Source organism: Agelaius tricolor, unplaced genomic scaffold (genome assembly GCF_023055355.1).
Source record: "Agelaius tricolor isolate 1412-34295 unplaced genomic scaffold, bAgeTri1.0.p SCAF_12, whole genome shotgun sequence".
In the NCBI taxonomy this organism is placed as follows: domain Eukaryota; kingdom Metazoa; phylum Chordata; class Aves; order Passeriformes; family Icteridae; genus Agelaius; species Agelaius tricolor.
In genome coordinates this window covers 22,082,522-22,102,978 of record NW_027269272.1, presented here as the reverse complement: position 1 = coordinate 22,102,978, position 20,457 = coordinate 22,082,522, and the positions used below count along the sequence as shown (strand labels likewise).

At 47.9% G+C, this 20,457-nt stretch overlaps 1 protein-coding gene across 5 annotated transcripts in view; it reads right to left on the bottom strand.

Annotated features, from left to right (window-relative positions):
- Positions 1-20,457, bottom strand: part of TNIK (TRAF2 and NCK interacting kinase) — a 150,786-nt gene that overhangs the window by 107,947 nt on the left and 22,382 nt on the right. For all 5 annotated transcript variants that reach the window (XM_071438070.1, XM_071438072.1, XM_071438073.1 and 2 more), the window contains exon 2: positions 15,788-15,853. In XM_071438070.1, coding sequence (XP_071294171.1) covers positions 15,788-15,853 — 66 coding nt within the window. The remainder of the gene's footprint in view (positions 1-15,787; positions 15,854-20,457) is intronic.

The following is a 20,457-nucleotide window of genomic DNA, read 5'->3' as shown; positions in this document are numbered from 1 at the left end:
TGTGTGTGACGCCACCAAAAACTACCCTGGGTCCAGGTAATCTGTGTCCACAGCTGCCTGCTCACTCAGCTCCCTTTCATCCATTCTTCAAAGTCTCCCCTGATGCTTCTAAAAGTGATCTCGTTCCCGCACCGCGCCACTCGAATTTGTTGTCATCAATTCTGCACTCACACAGGTTTTCTCCTCTGCTGATGAAGACAGACCAGCTTCTCTGCAGGATCCCAAGGCCTGCAGGGACCACAGCCAAACCTGCAGCTACCAAAGCTTCCTTTGCACCAGCAAGGGCTCTTTAGAGGATGGAGCATCTGCAAAGCTCATTCCCCCAGCTAACAGCCTTCTCTGCACCGAGTGCTGAAGATGTGCTGAGACCTCTCTGGTTTTTCAGCAGCAGTTTCCCTCAATACTGACCCCAAAGCCAGTTTTTCTTTGAGATTCAAAGTGAGTCAGACCTTGGGAGAGGCAGAGGGTGTCTGCTATAGGATGGTTTGTTACAGGGCACATATCTCAGGTGGATGGAGTAACCTGGATCCTCCAGTAACTGACTTGGGCTTACCCAAACACACCCCACAATCCCCACAGCTGAACCTCTTGCCTAAATCCATTGTTTCCTGCTTCAGTTGCACTTCTGCTTTTTCCCCTGGGCGAATCCCCTTTTCTTTCACAGCATTCTCTGCACTTCCATTCCTTTTCCTACACTCAGCAGTAGATCTTGTGGTAGCCTCTAATGGTGGGCATCAATAAAACAGAGCAGCCTGTCGAGTCCTTGGTTTTCCAGTCAGACATATATCTGCTTTCTCCCCCTCAGTACTATTTTCCTCTAAGCACCAGCTCAGCTGAGGGACTCCTGCATCACTGCTGCCAGGCTGACACCATTTAGATGGATGTTGTGGGGCCAGTCACCCCCGAGAGCTGCCTCACTCCTCCATCATTTGGAGGTGCTCATCTATTACAACCATTTCCCTTCACATTTCCCTTCACCACTCTAACAAATTATCACTATCCCTACCACATGCACTATATCTGCTACACATTTCTAGGCACCTCTGCTCCAAACAGTTTTATTAGAAGCCTTTGTACCCATTAAGGCCTGAGAGGATGAGTGCCAGTGGCCTTTTGTAGGTTAATCCACAAGAGAGCAAGAGAGTGCAAGGTATTCTGTCTATTCAAATTACTCATTTTACATTATAATAGTATGAATATTAATATTGTCCATTGAAAAAGTGTGTTAATTAGGATGCTGGCAGTTTTTTGGACTACTGCCACACAAAATAAGCACTCAGGGGTACGTGACTATTCAAGCCCACATCCCAAATTGCCATTAACAACAGTGGCACACTCAGTTCAAGAGCCAAATCACCAAAACAATTAACAAGGGAACAGCCTACAGAGGGTTAATATTACTTATTTTTCCTCTACTAATTTCAGTTATTCCCCTTCCTAGTAAAACAGTATTTAACCAAACCACAAATAATTTGCATAGCACACACGTGCTGGCTGCTGGGAGGTTTTCAAGCAAACAGAACAAATGCCTCATTAATAACTAAGTGCCAAGAAATGCAGAAAGAATTTTGTACCAGACTATGAAAACCAAAGCAGTTTATTCTTCTGAGGCTTGCCTTGGATTAAACACTATGCTCCTTTGATAGGACTGGGCTGGACACATGAGAAAATGGAGGAGGCAAGGTCCACATATGTACAAGAAGGACACAAACTTGGGAGGTTGTTGTAGTTCAGACACAACTTTTTTATGCAGGTAAAGCTCTCACAAGCTCAGGGAGAGGCCTGGTCACTGGTACATTAATAGCACACAGATGATCTTTAACAGATATGATATTTCCCCTTTCCAGTTTCTGTTTCTATTTTTATCTGACAGCATGGATGTGCAATCTCCACTGTAGTCTGCTGATCTCAAGGCTAATCTTCATTTTCTGCCAGCAAAATGAAAGGTCAGCTACAGACCAGACACCAGCAAGGCCTCCCAGATGCATGGGTATTTATGGACCTGATAATCTGGATGTCAGTGAGCATCTTGCCACAGAGGAAACAAGCAGAACTGCAGGCCAGCAGCCCTGGGCACCACTGATCACCACCAGGAAACCAACAACATTCCCCCAAATGTCTGAGATCTTCAAACACTCTTTTTTCCCCACAATGGAATAAACCCCAAACATTTTTAAGTTTTTGCAAAAACAAGATTTGCACCAAGGGGTTCAATTTGAATGAAAACCTCATAGGTTTTGGTGGGCTGTAGTGTTTTCCCAAGGTGCAGGAGAAGCACATTTGATGCCTTGGATCTTTCTCCTTCTGCTTCAAGGAAGGTGTTTTCCTTTGGGAACACAAATCCAAATTTCCCACCTGTGAAGCCACTGCCATACCATAGTTATTAAGGGTCAAAGTGTTTCTACTTCTCAAAGAGGTTACAGCCAAAACCTATCTTCAAATATTAGGGTTTCTCAGCATTGTGAGATTGACAAAAATTAGTGCCACCCTCTTCAACACCTCAATTAAGCTAATTTTACCTCCTACCCATCAGTCAACAGATCCACTTTCTCCTGCAGGACCTTCAGCAAAGCCTCCCAGCCCCCTTTATGAAAGCAGAGACTTGAAAACATCTGCCCAGACACAATGACTTCATTTTTAGAAGCTCTTGGTGCCCTAACCTGCAGTGTAAGTCAAGAAAAGAATGAGGTCTGCCACCATAGCTGCAGGTCAGGTCCCCTTTTGCCTCAGTGTAAATAAGGCCTCTAAAATTACAGCAGACTCCTGCAAGTGAGGATGACCAGGGCCTCTGGGCTTTGCATTCCCAGCTCGACATACGGGGCTGCAGATGAGATTTTGCATATGCACACACACAAGCTTAGGGCGAGAGAAAGGTTCAAACACAAAGAATTTCAGGCTCTTGAAGACCATCAGTTGGAAGCAGCTGCAGAAACCTTTGATAATTCCCTGGGTTACTGAGCACTTTGCTGCTTAAATCTCTCCCTGGCCAGAGCTATTGCCTGTCACCCACCAAAAGCTAATCCTCTTTTTTCTGATTTCATCTCTATCTTCTCTTTTCCCCCTCTCCATACGAGTGCAAAGCACCTTTAATCTTAATTTCAGATGTACTTCTCATGATGCTGCAGATGTGTTATCTGCCACTGACAGTATTTTCCACCTACTTCTCCTTAAAGGACACTGCTTGACCTTGTAACAGCTTCCATGCCTCCAGCTTTGGAGGCTGAGCCTTCCTATTTGAATGGATCACAAGTAATCACTTTTCTGTATCCATTATTAGCAGTGAACCAACTACCCAGAGAGCTTCTGCTTTGTTGTTTTTTTCCCCCCCCTCCAAATGCAGCATTTTTCCTGGGCAGAGACATATTATGGCAATTCAGACACTGACAACTGTGTAAATCACACCCAGGCAAAAGTTATTGATGACCTCATTCCAGTAAAGCATGAGATGATCAAGCTGCCCCACGGTATTTTGATCATCTGAGAACCCTGAAATTGAAAGTCGCAGGCTCCATTTTGCTTGGAAACCTAACAAAAGGCATTAACTGTGACAAAAGGCACTTAGAACATCTCTTAAATTATCTCATTTCACACCAGCAATAACAAATACTCATTTTCCTTTATTAACACACTCTCCTTGCCCATAACCTCTCTCATTTTTCTAGTTTTGAATTAAAACGCTTTCAAGTCATTGACCCCTTCTGCTGGAATTCTCTCCTCCTGTTTTTCTTCGTTCTTGTACACAGCCTAATTTGAGTGATATGAACAGTGCATCCAGCACAAGCACCTCTCTGGCAGACCTGTCTCCCAGGAGCCAACGTGATTAATCTCTGCCATGCAAGACGAGTCACGTTCCACAGCCCCAGCTCCTCCACGCTGCTGCTGTGCTCAGAATGCCACTCTCACACCTGTTATTAAATTATGCAATTACCTTATTTCTTCTCAAGTGCCTTCCCAAGCAGGTTGTAGACAGTCACCAGTGAGGGAGGAAGAAAACTCAATACTGGGAGCATCTGTTGGAGCTTTCAAGAGCATTTGCTGCTGCCTGCCACTGGATTTCTCCCCATGCCAGCTCAGCTGTGGGCTCCCCGAGCCCAAGGAACATTCCCTAGCCCTGGGATAGTGCTGCAGGCAGTACCCAGCAGAGGCAAAGGCACACACTGCTGTGGCTGTGCCAGGAGCTGCATCCCCTCCCCAGGGATGAGGGATGCTCTCACAGCTGGCTGGGGCCTCTTGCACCCTCACAGGCAGGCTCACTGCACTGCCAGGGGCTCAGCCAGCTGAGGCTGGGGCTCACACACTGTCCCCACTGGGTTTAAACCCAACTGCTGATGCAGAGTCCTCTAAACACAACCCCAGGCACCGTAACACACGTTTAGGACTCTTTGTAGAAGAAAGATGACAGATTTGGAGGAAGAAGAGTGATCTTAGACACATGGCTGTGACGGTGGTCACAGAGGTCTTAGGATGAGGGAAGAGATGTAGATCTGACTCCATGTTTCAGAAGGCTTGATTTATTATTTTATTATATATATTACATTAAAACTATCCTAAAGAATAGAAGGAAAGGTTTCATCTCAGAAGGCTAGCTAAGCTAAGAATAGAAAAGAAAAGAATCAACAAAGGTCTGTGGCTCGGACAGAGAGAGAGCCAGCTCTGCCGTGATTGGCCATTAATTCCAAACATCCACATGAGACCAATCACAGATGCACCTGCTGCATTCCACAGCAGCAGATAACCATTGTTTGCATTTTGTTTCTGAGGCCTCTCAGCTTCTCAGAAAGGAAAAATCCTAAGGAAAGGATTTTTAATGAAAAGATGTCTGCGACACATGTCGTAGCCCAAAATTGTGCTCTCTGTGAGCCCTTTGGCTAATCCCCTGCTAGGTGCCCTCTGGAGCTGTTGGCACCACTCTGCAATCCTGTAGCTGCTGTGGAACAGCATGGGAATAGCACTGAATTTCCTTGGCCATGCCAAGTTTTAGCTACTGTGGGCAGATGCAAGTAAAAAAGACCTAAACCAAACCATATCCGCAAGATTGCCACAAGGGAGAAAAAGGATGGAAGATGGAGGTGGTGCTGTAGTGCTTAACTTGGGTGAGCAGATGTGTTGTGCTTTCTCTGCACAAGGATAAATGCCAATGATTCACAGAGCCCAAGTCAGCCCAGGCCAAAGACACACGAATGGCTTGAGAACCAGCCTCTCCCTCAAGCAAAGAGCTCTAACCTGGCTCTCCTGGGACAGCACAATCCAGCAAGCCAGCACAGCAAATCCATCTGCAGTGCAAGGAGTTACAAAGCAGCCAGCATGAAGGAACAATGTACCCTCCCCCTCAATCCATGGTGGCTTTCAATGGTTGAACAGTGACAGACCTTGAATCCAGCTGCTCCTGTGGGGGCTGAACTCCATGGACAGCATCACTGCTGAGGGACAGCCATGCCCTGGACCACTGCCCAGCTGAGTGACCTCCCTGAGATGCCCACCACCCCTCCCTCCAGCCCCCAAATCGGTGTGGATGCTAAAGGCAGAGTACCTCCAAACCACACCATGACTATCCCAAAAGATGCTGGCTTTTGTCAGTTAAAAAAAACCATTAAAAATACTGGAGGAGTTCTTTCAGCAGGTGTTCAAGGGCCCAGCTCACTGCTGGGCTGCTGCAGGATTTTCAGCTGATGCTGAGTGTTTTCTGTGTGACCAGGGCTCACCCCCTGGATGCTGTCCTTCCGTGGCACAGGTCAAAAACTCTGCTGCATTTTGGGCAGTTTCATGACTAGAGCAAACAATGTTTCTGCAGAGTCCAAAAATGTAATCTGACATTGTGTTTCAGAAGCCTGTTTCTCTAACACAAGATTTCCATCTTCTTTGGCAAACTACCCCTTGTGTTAGCCTTATTGGCATTCACATACACAATTCACAACTCATCTGGAACAGGCTATTTACAGAAATTCTGCTGAACTGGCTGTCTTTCTATTAGTTACGTAGAAAAGGTTTGGCCTTGATCCTGGACCTGCTGAATTAAAGTGTGAAAGGGAAAATCTCTGGAGTCCAGGAATGCAGAGGCATTTCCATTGGTGCTGCCCACTTCAACTACAGTCATAACTGCTCTAAAAAAACAAGAGACTAATGGCAAGTCCAGTGGAATCTGCAATTTTTCCTAAGCCCTGATGACCGCCTATATTGAATTTCTACCTCTGGAAAACAAAGATGCATTTCTAGCCTTTTCTGTTGTCTGTGAGAGCTTCCAACTCTTTTTATGTCCCAGGTGGGGACAGGAGAGGTTGGCTGGAGACTTCTGAATGCTCAAGTTACTGAATGAGGCATCTTATTCTCAAATAATGGTTTTGCTCAGGGAGAAATTACAACACCAAGGAAAGCCTTATAAACAGCAAGATATGCTGGAAATCTCCCATCTTTTCAAAGGGGGATGCAAAGCAAGAAGAAAAGAGTTAAGCTGGAAGGATGAAATGGCTCCTTGTCCACATCTCACTCTGCTGGCCCCAGAGACCAGAGCAGGAGAGATGGTCATCTCTCCCAGCACATCTGCTTACCTCTGTTTCCTTTGCCACTGAGGCTGACACGTTCAACCTTTCCTCAGCAACACCCACCACAAGTTTGGGGCTTTTAAATGCAAATCAACACTGCCACACGAGACCCTGACCTGAATGCAGGCACAAAGCCCCGCCAGCCAGAGAAAAAAGAAAAAGGATCATTTACCTACACTTCTTTAAAAGCACTGCCCTGCTCCAGTGGAGAGCAAAAAAAGCTTGGGGAGGGAAGTCAGAGAATTCCAGCAATGAGTGGGACATCAGTGCACAGGTCTGGAGCCCAGCCCAAGGCAGGTGAATGTGGGCTGGGATGCTGCACACCCCAGGGTGCCCAGTCAGGACTCTCTGGGCTGGATCACCTCAGCTGGTGCTAACAAAGGCTCAGGTTCCCCCACATCCCCCTCCAGCTAATTGCAGCTCTGTCTGCAGCCCAAACTGACCTCCTTCCCAGCCACCTACACACAGGCTGAGATGGGCTGGAGACAAGGGCATGTGGGGATGGAGATGGGCTTCTAGCCACACACTTCCTTGTGCACATTTCAACACAAGAATTTAAGACACCTAAAGATACACACAAAAAACATGAAGACTTAAACAAAACAAAACAAAAATTACACCAATCTGCCATTCTTATGCAAGAAGAGGAAAAAAAATCCCACAACATTTGGAAGCAGGCTGTGTTTGCTTGGCACTTTCCATCTTTAGGTAATTAGTGTAAAGGGCTTCCCAGGTAAACCTAAGAATAAAGAGCAGATTTGAAGAGAGGCACCATTCTCTCTGCAGTGAGCCTTCAAAGCAGAACCAGGAGAAGCTGCAGAGCTCCAGCCAGCTCCCTGTAGGCATCACTTGCCTCCCAGTCCTCAGGGTCAGCCATGAGTCAAGCTGCATCAAAACTGGAAGTGACACAAAAAAGTGACAAGCGCAAAACGTCTCTGAAGACAAACACCACAGCATTTGCAAAAGCTTCAAATCCACAGCCTGGACCAGCGTTTACAGCTTGCTGCTCCTCCCATCCCCTTCTCTAAAAAGTGTCTTCCTAGCTGAGAGTGGCACCTCCAGAGCTGGGAGGAACAAAACACCTCCCAGCTCCAAAACCTATTTTCCAGTGCTTCTCTCGGTTGTTTTCCTCAGCTGACCTAGCAGCAGCTGCTCTACTTGCTCCTCTGGGAATCAGCCTTGCTCCCAGCATTTCGTTTCCAAAATGCTGGTGCAGGGGCACCCAGGCTCCCCATGGCCTCAGAGATGGATTTCCAATGTTGACACCACCCAGCAGCTCCCAGCTCTGCCCCCCAAACCACCCCAGCGTTGCTCTGTTTCTGATTACATTGGGAAAGGGGTAAGGACAGGGATGGGAAAGAAAGATGGGAAAGGAGAAGAGAGGAGGCACTTAGCAAAGGTCACTGGAGAGGTCCACAGCAGAGAGGTCCTGGCCCCCAGCTCCCTGTGCACTGCACCAGGCTCCAATTCACCAGAAGAGCCTGTTACTTCCTAAATACAATATCCAAGTTTACAACTGCAAAAAACAGCAGGCACCAGCTTCTGCGAGAAGGGTAACCTGTGCCCTACAGCCCAAGGTTCCCATTAGAGGGATATAACCCAAAAGCAAATGTGTTTTGTAACCCACCCAAGCCTTACAGCACCCACCAGCCACAGCCACACCCCTGTACAACACTGCTGGTGAGATACTACAGTGAGCAGAGCAACGGGAGCTTCAGCAGAGGAGAAGCCACCCCTCCCAAAACAGAGAGTGCAGCTTTCACACACAGTAACCCCAATTCTGAAAGCTGGCTCTTTTCTAAACACCTCCCTCACACACTGCACCCTCACCTCTGACTCTCAGTGCCCTCACAAAAGATCTGACAAAAGCCAAGTCTGAGTTCCCAGCCCAGCCATTCCTCTGGGACAGGAGAATGTGGCACTGGACATGGTGCTTGCTCCAATTATCAGCAAAGCAGCTGCTTGCACAGAGCATCTTCTAATGCCACAAGCCAGGGAGAGGGCTCTCCCTCTGTCCCTATCCATGCCTGGCACCCACACAAATGGCTCTGCAGACCCAACCACCACATTCCCCACGCTCTGCAGCACCACTGACTTTACTTGGCATCTTCAAAAGCAGCTTTTTTAACCCTAAGACATAGCAGATATATTTTTTTTGGTCCTGCAAAGCTGTGCAGTATTTCCAGAATCAGAGCATCCAGCAATGCAAGGCAGAGTGGACAAATGTCACTCCACAGACACATCAATCTGCTCCTGACCTTCACCCTGCCCTTTCCCTTCACAAACTCAGCAGGGAGGGAAAGGGAACAGAGATTTAAAGGGAGGCAATACAGAGACATTTTTAATCACCTTTTATAACCTGCATTCTCCAGGCCTGAAAAAGCACCTTTCCCTTACATTATTCAGAAAGCAGCAAAGCTAATGTGACATATTGGTGTGTAGGTGTGTGGGGGCTGGTTTCTTGTCGGGGGGGAGGGAGGGCTGAGGGCTCGCTCTGTGTTTCAGAGAAATGAAGCAGCACAAGATGTACCAGTTGCTCTGGTAACAAAGCTTTTGCCTTTTTTTTTTTTTTTAAATAAGAATGAAGCATAATTTTAAGCATTTTTCAGTTTAGACTTCCTTGCCTGCATGGCAAAAACAAATCTGCATTTCAGAAACACACACACTCCATTTGAGTCAGCATGGAAAGGACCTTCTCCTCCAGAGCTACTATAACATCGTGGGGAAGCTGATACATTGAGGTTGCCCATTTTCCTTCTGATAAGGCTACAGGAGTTATCACACACCAGTACTCCAGCCCAGCACCTTCCTGCAAGCCAGAAAGAGCTGGTAAAAGCCCAGCACCAGCAGTGAGGTGGTGCCTGTGGAAGCAGTGAGACCCCAGCCCGGGCAAGCATCCCCACACAGCAGCACCATCCTCTCTGCCAGCACACGGAGCCATCCCAGCAGAAACAATGGCTTAATATTTAATACTGTGCTTGTCATACAGAAGGATTATAAAGCAGCTTGTAAATCTTGTAAATCCATTCCACACTCAGGCCATCCCTGACCTTGGAGGTGATGAGCAGCCAGGGCCTGGCCACAAGGGTGTGTGTCTGGATGTGGATGTGAGCATTCCAGCCCACACCAAAACCATCCCAGCGGAAGGAAGAGCCTGGGACAGGGCAGGATGGACAGACACAAAGTGCTTCCCTGCCTCAGTCCCCCGGAGCAGGCTCTGAGAGCAGCACCAAACCATGGGGAAAGCCAGAAGTTTCCCAAACCAGAGGGACCATCAGAGCATGAGGAGGGATGGCTACACACATTCACACACGTGTGGTTACACTCAGCCTGCCCTGCACCAAAAGCAACCTCTGAAGAGCTTGAAATCATGATAAAAAAAGACCCAAAGCTGAGGATACAACACCAGAACCACCAATGCCCAAGTCACACCCAACCTTGCAACATCACAGTTCATTTTATTAACATGAAGGTGGGAAAAGATAAATGCTCACAGTGCTCCCTCAGATACAACAGCTGTCTAGGGTTAGAGCTGCTTGTTCAGACTGCAAGATGATGGGGCTCTGAATTCCTTCAGCAGCCTGTGAATGGGGGCACCAGGTGCCCTTGGTATGCTCAGGACCAGCACAGCAGCCCAGGTGTTGGGAACCTGCTCTGCAGGCACTGGTGTGCACACTTCAGTCTGGCCTCTCAAGGAAGGCACAGCAGTCAGTCTGCAGCTATAAAAGCTGTGTATGTAAACTACAGTTAATTCTTTACAGCAACAATCCCCAGGAAATATTAATTGTGTGCAGCGTGGTAGCTTCTTCCACACAGATAAAGCAGCAGTGATTAATTATCGAGCTATTGACCATCAGCCTCTCAGAAAGGGAGACAATAAACCAACTGATGATTAAAAACAATTACTGTCATTCTTCACTCAGGCTAATTATCTGAACTCCTATTAATGACCCAGGAACCTGTAGAGTTTCTGTTCTCACCAGGGCTGATGCAAGGGCCCAGCACTTCATCAGCAGCAGCCAGACTGAGACAGATGTCAGGCAAGTTAAACACGCCACAGACTCCACTCTATTTTCTCATATCCACCCTCAAAAATAAGTTAAAGGAAAAAGGAGTCTTCTAAAAGTCTTTCTTTAGGATATTTACCTGCTACCCCACCAGCCTGCACTGGTGAAACGCCCAGGGATGCCAGGAGGAAGGATGCCACTGTGCATAAAGTGCACAAACAGCACCCAGGAGTACAGGACATGCATTATCCCTCCTCCTCTGGCACCTGCAAACTCCAAGATAACACTATCAAACACAGGCTTGTGCCTGGGACATTCCCACAGGTTTGTCTCAGCAACCAAATTGTCCCAGCAGTCCTGCTGCTCCCAGCTCTCCAGCAACAGGTGACTTGGATTTCAAATATTTTATTAATTTCTAATACCCACACACCTCAACATCCCCACCTACTAGGTCAAACCTGGGCATTTGCCTCCAGGTGGATTGGCCCTGACTTCTGGCAAATACCAGCTGGGCAATAAGTAAGTCCTGACTAAAGACCCTGGGATGCATTTCTTCAGTATTTTCCCACGTGTATTGTACCCCAGACAGACAGGCAAACATAGTACAACAAAAAGCAATTGCAAAAACCACATTCCCTTCAAACAGCTGCCTCACTTGGGCTGGCAGAGGGCCATAGAGGGGCTCCACCTGCCCTGGGGTGGCTCCCAGGGGTGATTCCCCTGCCCTGCCCCATCAGGTGGTGATGGTAAAGGAGCTTCTTGGAGGGGCACAGCTGACACGGGCGGCACATGGATCCCACATGCTCTAAATTAGAGCACAGACTATTGCTGGGTAATAGCTCGCTGATTATATGGCATTTACCAGATAATTAAGCAATCAATAGTTATTGTGCAGTTACAGAGGTGCCCACATACTCTATCTTGTGCCGTGTAAAATAAAACCTTGCTGGAGCTGTTAATGGAGAGCCACATCCCCAGGGCACCAGGCAAAGCAGCACTTGGCATTAATGACCACTGTCCTCCTGGCACAGTGGGGAAGAAGCACGTGAATATGTAATCTCAACATCATTTACCTCCATGTTGTAAAACACACGAGATGAGAGGCACAAAGGTTACCATCTGATCTATTTCCTGATTGTTTTTTCTCACTGCTGTGAAGGTTTGCATCAAAATCCTTCCCCACACCATCCATGGGCTACTGTGTGAATGGCCATGGCTAAGCCCATAAAAACACTGGGGGGTTGCTCTGGTTTTCCACTTAGTGCACAGTAAGTAGCCCACTGCATGTGTCCCCAAGCTCTGCACCCATCTACTGGACAGGTATTTCTGAGTAGCCCAGTGTCCTTTTCTTTTGAACCCCTCTATTTATTGGTGCACCCCACTGGTTATGGCCCTGATCTATCCAGGCAATCTAAGCACACGCAGTATTTTAAGGAGTATTTGTTTGCTCTCATGCAGAGCAGAAATAAACAGCAATAATAATGTTCTGGGACATAAAAGCAGCATTTCCTCACAGTTTAGATAATGCTCTGAAGAGTCTTAGTGAGTTTTGTGTTTAGAGTTGCTTTCAGCCATCAGCTAAAAACCAGTGAGGCAAAGGCTTAATTCCCCAAGTCCAACTCATTGTATTCCTGATAGTCATTTCCTTAAATACCTATAACAGAAATAAAATCCAAGGACACAAAAATTCACTACTGCAACAATGTCTGGCACAGAAGCTAGCAAGTTCTCAGTCTTTCATCAAAACCAGTTTACAATCTGTAACATTAGATGCAGGATTATTAGAAAATAAAGAAAAGCTTCCGATTCAATTAGAGAGATAAATCATCACCAGTGCAGTCCCTCATTAAAATAAAAATTGAGCTATTCACAAGAGATTGTTAAACAGCGAACAAGGAATGTTATTTCTCTCTGCATTTTTCCAAAGTGAGGAGCTTGTGGTTGGGGTTAGAGAAGTGAGAGTAGAGCAGGTCTGTGCTGAGGCTCCTGCAGTGCCCAGGTGTCACTGGGGTATGGCCAGAGCTGGGAAGAACCAAAGGGATATTATAACCTGCTGCTCTGAGCAAAGGAAGACCTTGAAAATACGGATGTCAAACAGAACCTGTGGCCTTTGCCTCGAGCCCAAGGCTCAGAAAACAAGGCTTTGATTCACAGGAGCACAGTGAACCACCTGAAAGGGATCTTCAAACCATGACCCAGAAAGCAGGATCAAAGCAGCAGCAGCAGCTGCATCCCAATGCACAGGCTCTGGCAGTGGTGCCCTCCTTCTGGGAGCTCTCAGGGTGCTCCAGGCTTGGCCAACCTGACTCTCCTCCCACCAGCAAGGAGAAGGCATGTGCTGTGCCAGGGGCTCCCCAGCCTCTCCAACACAGGAGATGCTGAGGCTGGCTCCATGAATCCCTGCTCTCTGAAGGCTCCTGTTACTGTGCTACTCCCAGGCACTTCTCAAGGCTCCTCAACCTTCTGGGCTGTGAGATTATTCAGCTGTAAGAACATAACCATGCCCTTTATCCCATGGGATCAATAGGAAGTTTGCACCTTGCACATTTTCCCCCCAGGTCCTGTGCAGGCCAGCTGGTTCTCGCCAGGACACCTGCAGTCTCCAGCACAAACGTGGCCATGCAGCAGTGTCAGACATTGCTGCCATATCAGATTTTCTAGGGGAAACATCAAGGCTGCAGCACAGAGACATAAAACATCATCCCCTGCCTGGAATAAACATCTCACTTCTGCCTCTTTCCAACAGCAAAGTTGCTTTTCTTGCTCCAGAGAGGGACCAGCCATGAGAAGGGAGGGGTGATGCTCACCAGGTTACTGCTCCTGGCTGAGAGCACAGGGGTTGGACCTGCAGAGCTTGGGCTGGCAGCCAGCACCAGAACCCCAAAACACAACCAGAGGTGCAGCAGCCTCTAGGAGAGCAGCAATGGAGCACCTCAGGTAACACAGCACAGAGGGGGAGGTCACCACCCCTGCAGGGACTTAACAGATGTGTAGATGTGGCACTTAGGGACATGGTGGGCTTGGCAGTGTGGGTTATTGTCTGAACTCAATCTTAAAGACCTTTTCCAAACTGAACGGTTCTGTGAACAGTCCAGCCCTGCCTGAGAGGGGTTGGGAAATGGCAATGGAACAACCATCTAATTACAGAGGACGCTGCTCCTAGGTATGGATCACTTCTAAGGGCTGATTTAGAATGGAGCCAGAAGGTCTGTGTGTCTTGAAAGTTGATCCATTTGTTTTGCTGCAAGAGATAAATACAGCGGTGGTATCTGGAGAAAAAGAATGGCAGAGATCTTATTTCCACACTGGGTTTTAGGGTGGGACACCATAAACAGTTATGTATGTTTTATATCAAAGTCTCCTTTTGTTTATAGAGCGTGTGTGCTACTCCAGGACTCCAGTTTAAGAGAGCTGTGAAGTCAGGCTTAGCCTGAGCTCATACCTCAATACTTACTAATTTGGTTTGGACAGCCACGTTTTCCCCTCCACCCCCAGCACCATCCCGTCTGGCACCGGCACCACGTGAATCACACCGAGGACAATCCAGTTACTCCAGCACGTTAAAAACAGTTAGGAGGAGGATTTTCCCCTTGTACAGCACGGGAAAAAGGAACACAGAAACGTTCAGCCTACACTTGGGACATTTCTGGGTGGTTTTTTTCCCCTTTGAGGTAACATACAGAAAGAACTGAACCCAGCAAGAGGAAACCCGATCAGCTGAGCCACACAACCAGCAGCACCAGCTTATTTCCTTTTTTTGCTCTCCACAAAAACACACGACGCTTTGAAAAGGCTGTTACAGGCACATAGTTTCCACGGATTGTTAGAAATATGAACCAGTTAAAATTAGGTCACCTTCCACCGTTATTTTAGCAGCTGAGAAGAAAAACAGTTCAGATGGGAGCTCCCGTGGCAGGGAGCACATAGTGGGAAAACAATGAATACCAGAGGGGAAGGCTCCCTGGAATATAACCTTGATAAGAACAACTTTGGGGTGGGGCAGCTTTTCCTTTGTTTTTGTTATTTTTTAAAAATCTGTTTCAGTTCAAAAATTCACACATTTAAAACTCCAGAAGTTCCAGTTCATCTTCGGTTCACTTCAATCCCTTGATCCTTCTGCTGACAGGATTAGTCTACAGCAGCAGGAGGATGGGGGAATCTTGGCTCTTTGAACACCATTCTCTTCAGCAGGGGCAGCTCGCTGTCTTTTAGAGCATGACAAGCAAGAGCTGTGTCTCCAAAACCACAGAGTAAGAGCACACGAGTATATTCTTTTCTATAGTCAAAATGAAAGACGGGCACGATGGGTAAACAGGATCTGTGTGTGCCCACACACGCATGAGTACACGTGTACACAGCACTTGTGCCCACACACACAGGAGTTTCTTGGAGAATGAGGCCCAGGGGAGGAACTGACTCCCAGCAGAACCATAAAAGTTGGCAAATTCCTCATGCAACCATGACAAGAAACATCTCCCCACCACGTACAAACACAGATAACCCCAGACTTTGAAATAATTCAGTCCCACCCCAAATGCACAAGAACAGTCCATAAAAAGACCCCACCAAGATAATAAAATCTGGAAATCCCCCAAGCTAAGAAGTGTTTGGGACAGGTGATATAATACAGAAGAAGGGCATTTTAAATATTCTTGTAAAGAAGTTCATGCTTTTAAAATCCTGCCCTCCACAGTCCCTTCACTATTCTCATCTGGAATGCTGCTTCTAGATGTTTAGAAAAATTTAAAGCAATCCTACTGACTGTAACAGGCACTTTAATAAAAACATTTTAATAGTGTTTTTAATCCTGTAGCAGGTTGCTGCCAGTGGAAAGGATGGCAGCCAGCCTGTGTGCAAGCAGAGCACTAGACTGTAGCAAACTCATTTGGCAGCCTATTGCAGCCGTAAACTCAGCTCTTAGACGAGACCGAGATTCAGCTATTAAAGCACAGACTTCTCACTCCCTCCTCATCATCTAATCAATAAAAAGCAACTGGGGGGAAAGGGGGAGAAAAAAAAGCAATTCGTTTTCTTATGACAGTTTCAGAGCTAATGTGAATTGCTTATAGTAAGAGCTCTGTGTGCTACACGGTACTTGCACACAAGACCAAAGGGTCAGAGTTCAGCAAGGCTTCTTGTCAGGTTGGAAATGGTCAAGGCCTAGTCAAGGTGATGTGCTGGGATGCTCCATGTTCAACACACAGCCAAGGCAAACAGCATCACTTCAGCTGGAACTCTTACCTTATAGACCTGCCCGTAGGTACCATTGCCAACGAGCTCTACCAATTCAAAGATTCCTGCAGGATCCTAGGAGAAAAGAAAAAGAATGTTAAATAAGCACTATTTATAGACTTCTGAAAAAATAAATGTTTGATGAAGATCAGCATTTCTCTGACAAGGGGTTTGAGTGGTTTAAGGTTTTCAGGCAGACCAGGGATGGAAATTACAGGGACAATGAGCAGAAGCGTGGCACTGTCCAGGTGACAGCCCTGTGTGGGCAGCCCCAGCACTTTGGGCAGCACAGACCTGCCAGGTGCTGCCCACCTCCAGCACCTGGGCTGGGAGATGCCAGGCAGGTGCCTGAGAGTGAGCATCCATCCGTTTGAATGTCATCTGCTCCATCTACGAACACTCAGGGCATGCTTTAAATGCAACAGCAAACATTTGCTATTTGAAGTTAGATTTTTTTCTTATGCATCAGCTTTGGAATAAAACAATCCAACTGGCAGGATGCCATTCTGGGGCTCAAAGGGGTTTCCAGGTCTGTTCCTGAGGCATTAGTGTTACTTGGTCTAAAGGCCATTTTTGGCTGTTGATACCCCAGTTTGCCAGTTGAGATGAGCAGCTCCAAGCCACTACTATATGAGGACACAATAGCTTGTAAAAGTGGCAACAAAGCACAAAATCCTGTCCTCAGGTCCCCCTGCACTTGGCATGTGCCCAGCCAGGGGAAGTGCACTCACACACACATGTGCACCCACCAGCACAGCCCAGAGATGATACGAGCAGTGAGGTACGAGGGAGGGTGGGGAAAGAAAGAAAGAAAGAAGGAATAACCAGTGCTGCTATTTTCTCCTCTGGGTGGGTTTTCCCCTTCCAGAAGCTTTATTTATACTCTCCTGCTCCTCTTCCTTTTCCTGTACTCATCACTCCAATTCTGGAGAGCACAGTCCCCCTGGAAGCTGGCAGATGTGGAGGCATCCTGACATCCCAGGGGTCTGTGTGTCCCTGAGCCCACCCAGCCAAGGGCTGACCTTGTCTCCCACACCACCACCCATCCTCATCCTCCCTGCTGGGTTTACTTGAGCTGCTGGATGACTTGGCATCCCACTGAGCCCAGGGATACCAGCTCCCAGGGATACTTCCCAAGGAGGATCAGCCAGCAGCACTCCTGAGGAGGAGATGGACACCCACCACCCCATTACGGACACAGAGGTTTCATTCATTATGAAGCTGCATGAACTCAAGATGCTTGTGGATCCAAAAGTCAAACACTGGATCTTTGTGAGAAGCTGAGAAGCAAGGTTCATCCAGTTAACAGTGCCACAAAAGTAAATTAATGTGAGTCCTGACGTGGCTGGGGCAGTTTCCACCCAGCCAGGAACTCGTGCAGCCAGGGTTTGGCACAGCTCCAGGACAGGGTGACAGAATGACTCTGATCATTCAGAGTGACACATCCCCCTCCTGCCTGCTCCTCCATCATGTATCAGCAGTTTCCTCGGGCTGCCTGGGAAACCCTGGGGTACTCCAGGGTGGGAACAACACTCAGCCTTCAGAAGGACAATCTGCAGCAAAGGGCAGGGAAGCTGTGCTGGAGGAGACCACTGAGAACACATCTGCCCTGGTAAAAACACATCTGCATGCACACACTTGGGCTGGACCCAGGCGAAGCTGCAGCACAACAGGTTTCCAGCATGCAGCATCTCAGCTGGGTGTGGATAGCCTGTGGGTTTTGCTGCCTTGGTACCAGGCAGGGAAATGCCAGGAATGGATGGGAAAGGGAACTGACACCAGGGCTCCACACTGGGTGAGGAGGTGGGGGAGAGGGAAACATGGCAGCAGCTGCTGTTTATTTTTTCAGTTTCTTTCCTAAGGGTTGTTCTCTGCAGTGCTGAAACAACTCTGAAAGAGGCTTTTCCAGTGCTACAAGTATATCTATTTTTGAATATTCACTAGGAGATTAAGGCAGAAGAAAGCCGTGCCTAGGGCATATGCTTAGGAGGTTTGGAGAAACATCCAGGGATGCATCTGGCCATTTCTGATAAAAAACTCTTTTTTGCAATATGTTTTCCAACTGCTTTCTACAAATCCTAAAACCCAAGAGCACCCCATCCCACCATCCCAGGTTCACTGGTCTTATGTGTGTAAATGTCACATGTGTGGCTCCAACAGGTTTGCCTGAGTGCATCCATCACTTGTTTGTGATGCCAGTCCCAGAATTGCCTCAGCTGTTGCTGTGCCCAGGGCAGCTCTGTGCCAGGAGGGCTTTTCCCCATCGCTCCCATCACCCACACCTTCCACTCCTGCCATCCCATCCTGTCTCCCACCAGCCAGGCAGCTTCTCTGCTGCAGTCTCCCCTCTCCATCCTGTTTTCTCCGTGCATTTTTCCAGAAGCATTGCCAAGGTAACTGGGCATCTCTCAGCACAGCCAGGAGTGACACTGCTCCACCTCAGCACAGCCAAGACTCTGGGAGCACCAGCACTGTCAGGGAGCACAGGGGGCTGGATCTCTCCTCCCAGACCCACTGCCCTCCTTGGCTTGCCCTCCTCCCATGCAGCAGGCAGTTGAAGGGAAAAGCTTCTCCCCAAGAAATAGGAATAATAGGCTATTAATGGCCTTTCCAGAAAACACACAGCAAAGATGGTGTGGGCAAGGAAAAAAAAATAGCCCTGTTTCCCACTGGCCTCCCCTGGACCGACTGATACACAGAAAAGAGATTTGCATCTTAATGGCTGCTGGGGAATAGGCTGTCCCTGGTAGCAGGGGCACATCCTGCACACCCCACAAAGCCCCTGCTGAGAGGCTGCAGGAGGGACCAGAGCAGCTCAGGCAGGCTGGGGTGGGCAGAGAGGGAGAAAAACAGAGAGGCACACAGCATGGGTGATGTTAGCCAGGGGAAAAAGAAATCCACGCTGCAGAGCCCCAGCCAGGACCAATCCAGGCCAAGCAGGGAATAATCTCAGACCAAATATAGCCTGTGCTGCAGATCAGGGCTCACAGCAGCGCCGGGCTGCACTTGGCTGGGGGTGGCTGCAAAGCTCATCCCACACAGCTGCTTCCAGCCTGCTGATGCCCTCTCCTCAGTCCAGGAGGGACACACAGGTGATAAGGCTGCTGCAGCCTGCTCTTCCCACAGCCCAGAATGCCTTCACAAGAGCTACTGTACCTCGTGTAACTGCAAACAGCTGCACTGAATAACAAGCCCACAAACACAAGGAAAAAAATGAGGTGAGTTGTTAGTTTAGGCAAAGAAGGTGCATTGTTTAAAACAGGGGGGAGAGAGACAGCATTTGAGACAAGCCCACAAATAATTCTCAGCTCTACATTAGCTTCACTCTAACTAGAAAAGGATTTTTACAGCTGTAGTAGCACCGGGACTTTGCCAAGATCCCTTGAACTAAGGTAGGGTCCCTCCCTTCTCCCTGCTACTCAGAGCTTGTGCACGAAAACACAGGAGCAAGCTCAGGCTCTCCATAAAGTATTCTCTCTGTAAAGCAACAAAACACCCAAGAGGACTTTTCATCTGCCCATGGGATGGGAAATGTTTCACAGAGTAGCACCTGCAGCGAGGGCTGTGCAGAGCCAGTGTTCCTCCAGGCAGACAGGGGTTGGGACCTGCCTGGACCTGCCTCTTGTGCCAGGATATGACCATGCTGCCACAGGTAAAGCCAGGACAGACTCAAATTCAAGTGGGAAATTGTTATGTTTCTCCTAATCCCTCAAGAAAATCAGTGGTACTAACGTTTCAGTGGCTAAAACCAGTCTGAGACACAGAAGAACACAGAGGCATCATCCTTTCCAGCAATATCATGGGTAAGGACAAAAAGGCCACTTTATTTCAGAAAACAGTGTATTTGAAACTGGTGCATTATCAGAAAAGGGACTTCTGGGTGTGGATGATAAAGCAGGATATATTAAAATTTCAGTAACAAAACAGGCCTCCCTTTTGAAGACTTATCAGCACAGAGCACACAGTGGGGCTGACAGGCTCCTGGTTAAAACTGCTCCCTCCCTTCTGCCTAACCCACAGAACTAAAGCTGAAAGATGTCCTTGCCCACACCACAATGCCTCAACAAGTCCAAGGCACAAAAGAGCCAACACTTTGCTGGAGGAGACTATTCAGAGAGCAACATCCACAGCCAGGGCTGAGTCACCTGAGGGCCAAGGGCTGCAGGTGTGTATCAGTGCTGCCTATGGTGAACAGAACACGAGTGCTCTTAGTGAGCAGAACACAAGTTTGCCACCTTTAAATACCACTATGCAGGTGTCCATAAACACGAGAAATATTTATACACAGCCTGTACACCAAATCTACTTGTTTTCCTTGAAGGGGACTCATTTCTCTCCCTTCTAGCCCACACAAAAGGGATGTAACAGGAAGGGTTACATGAGGAGACAGTGGAAAGATGCTCAGGAGAGGGGAACCCAGGGGCACGCCAATTAAACCACGATTGCTGTGGATGCACAGGAGGGGAAATCAGAGATTGGAGCCTCTGTAATCGTTGTGCACTTAGTCCCCCAATTCTAGCAGCTAATGACAACTTCCAGCCAAAAATCATGGAGCTACCCAGTCATTAAGCAAATGTTACAGCCCTAGAGAAGGAAAAAGCACTGTGTAACCAGAGGCAACACAGTTCTGGGTCAGTAACTGAGGAGTGTCCCCAGGCTCCAATCAGCTAAAGCAGCTC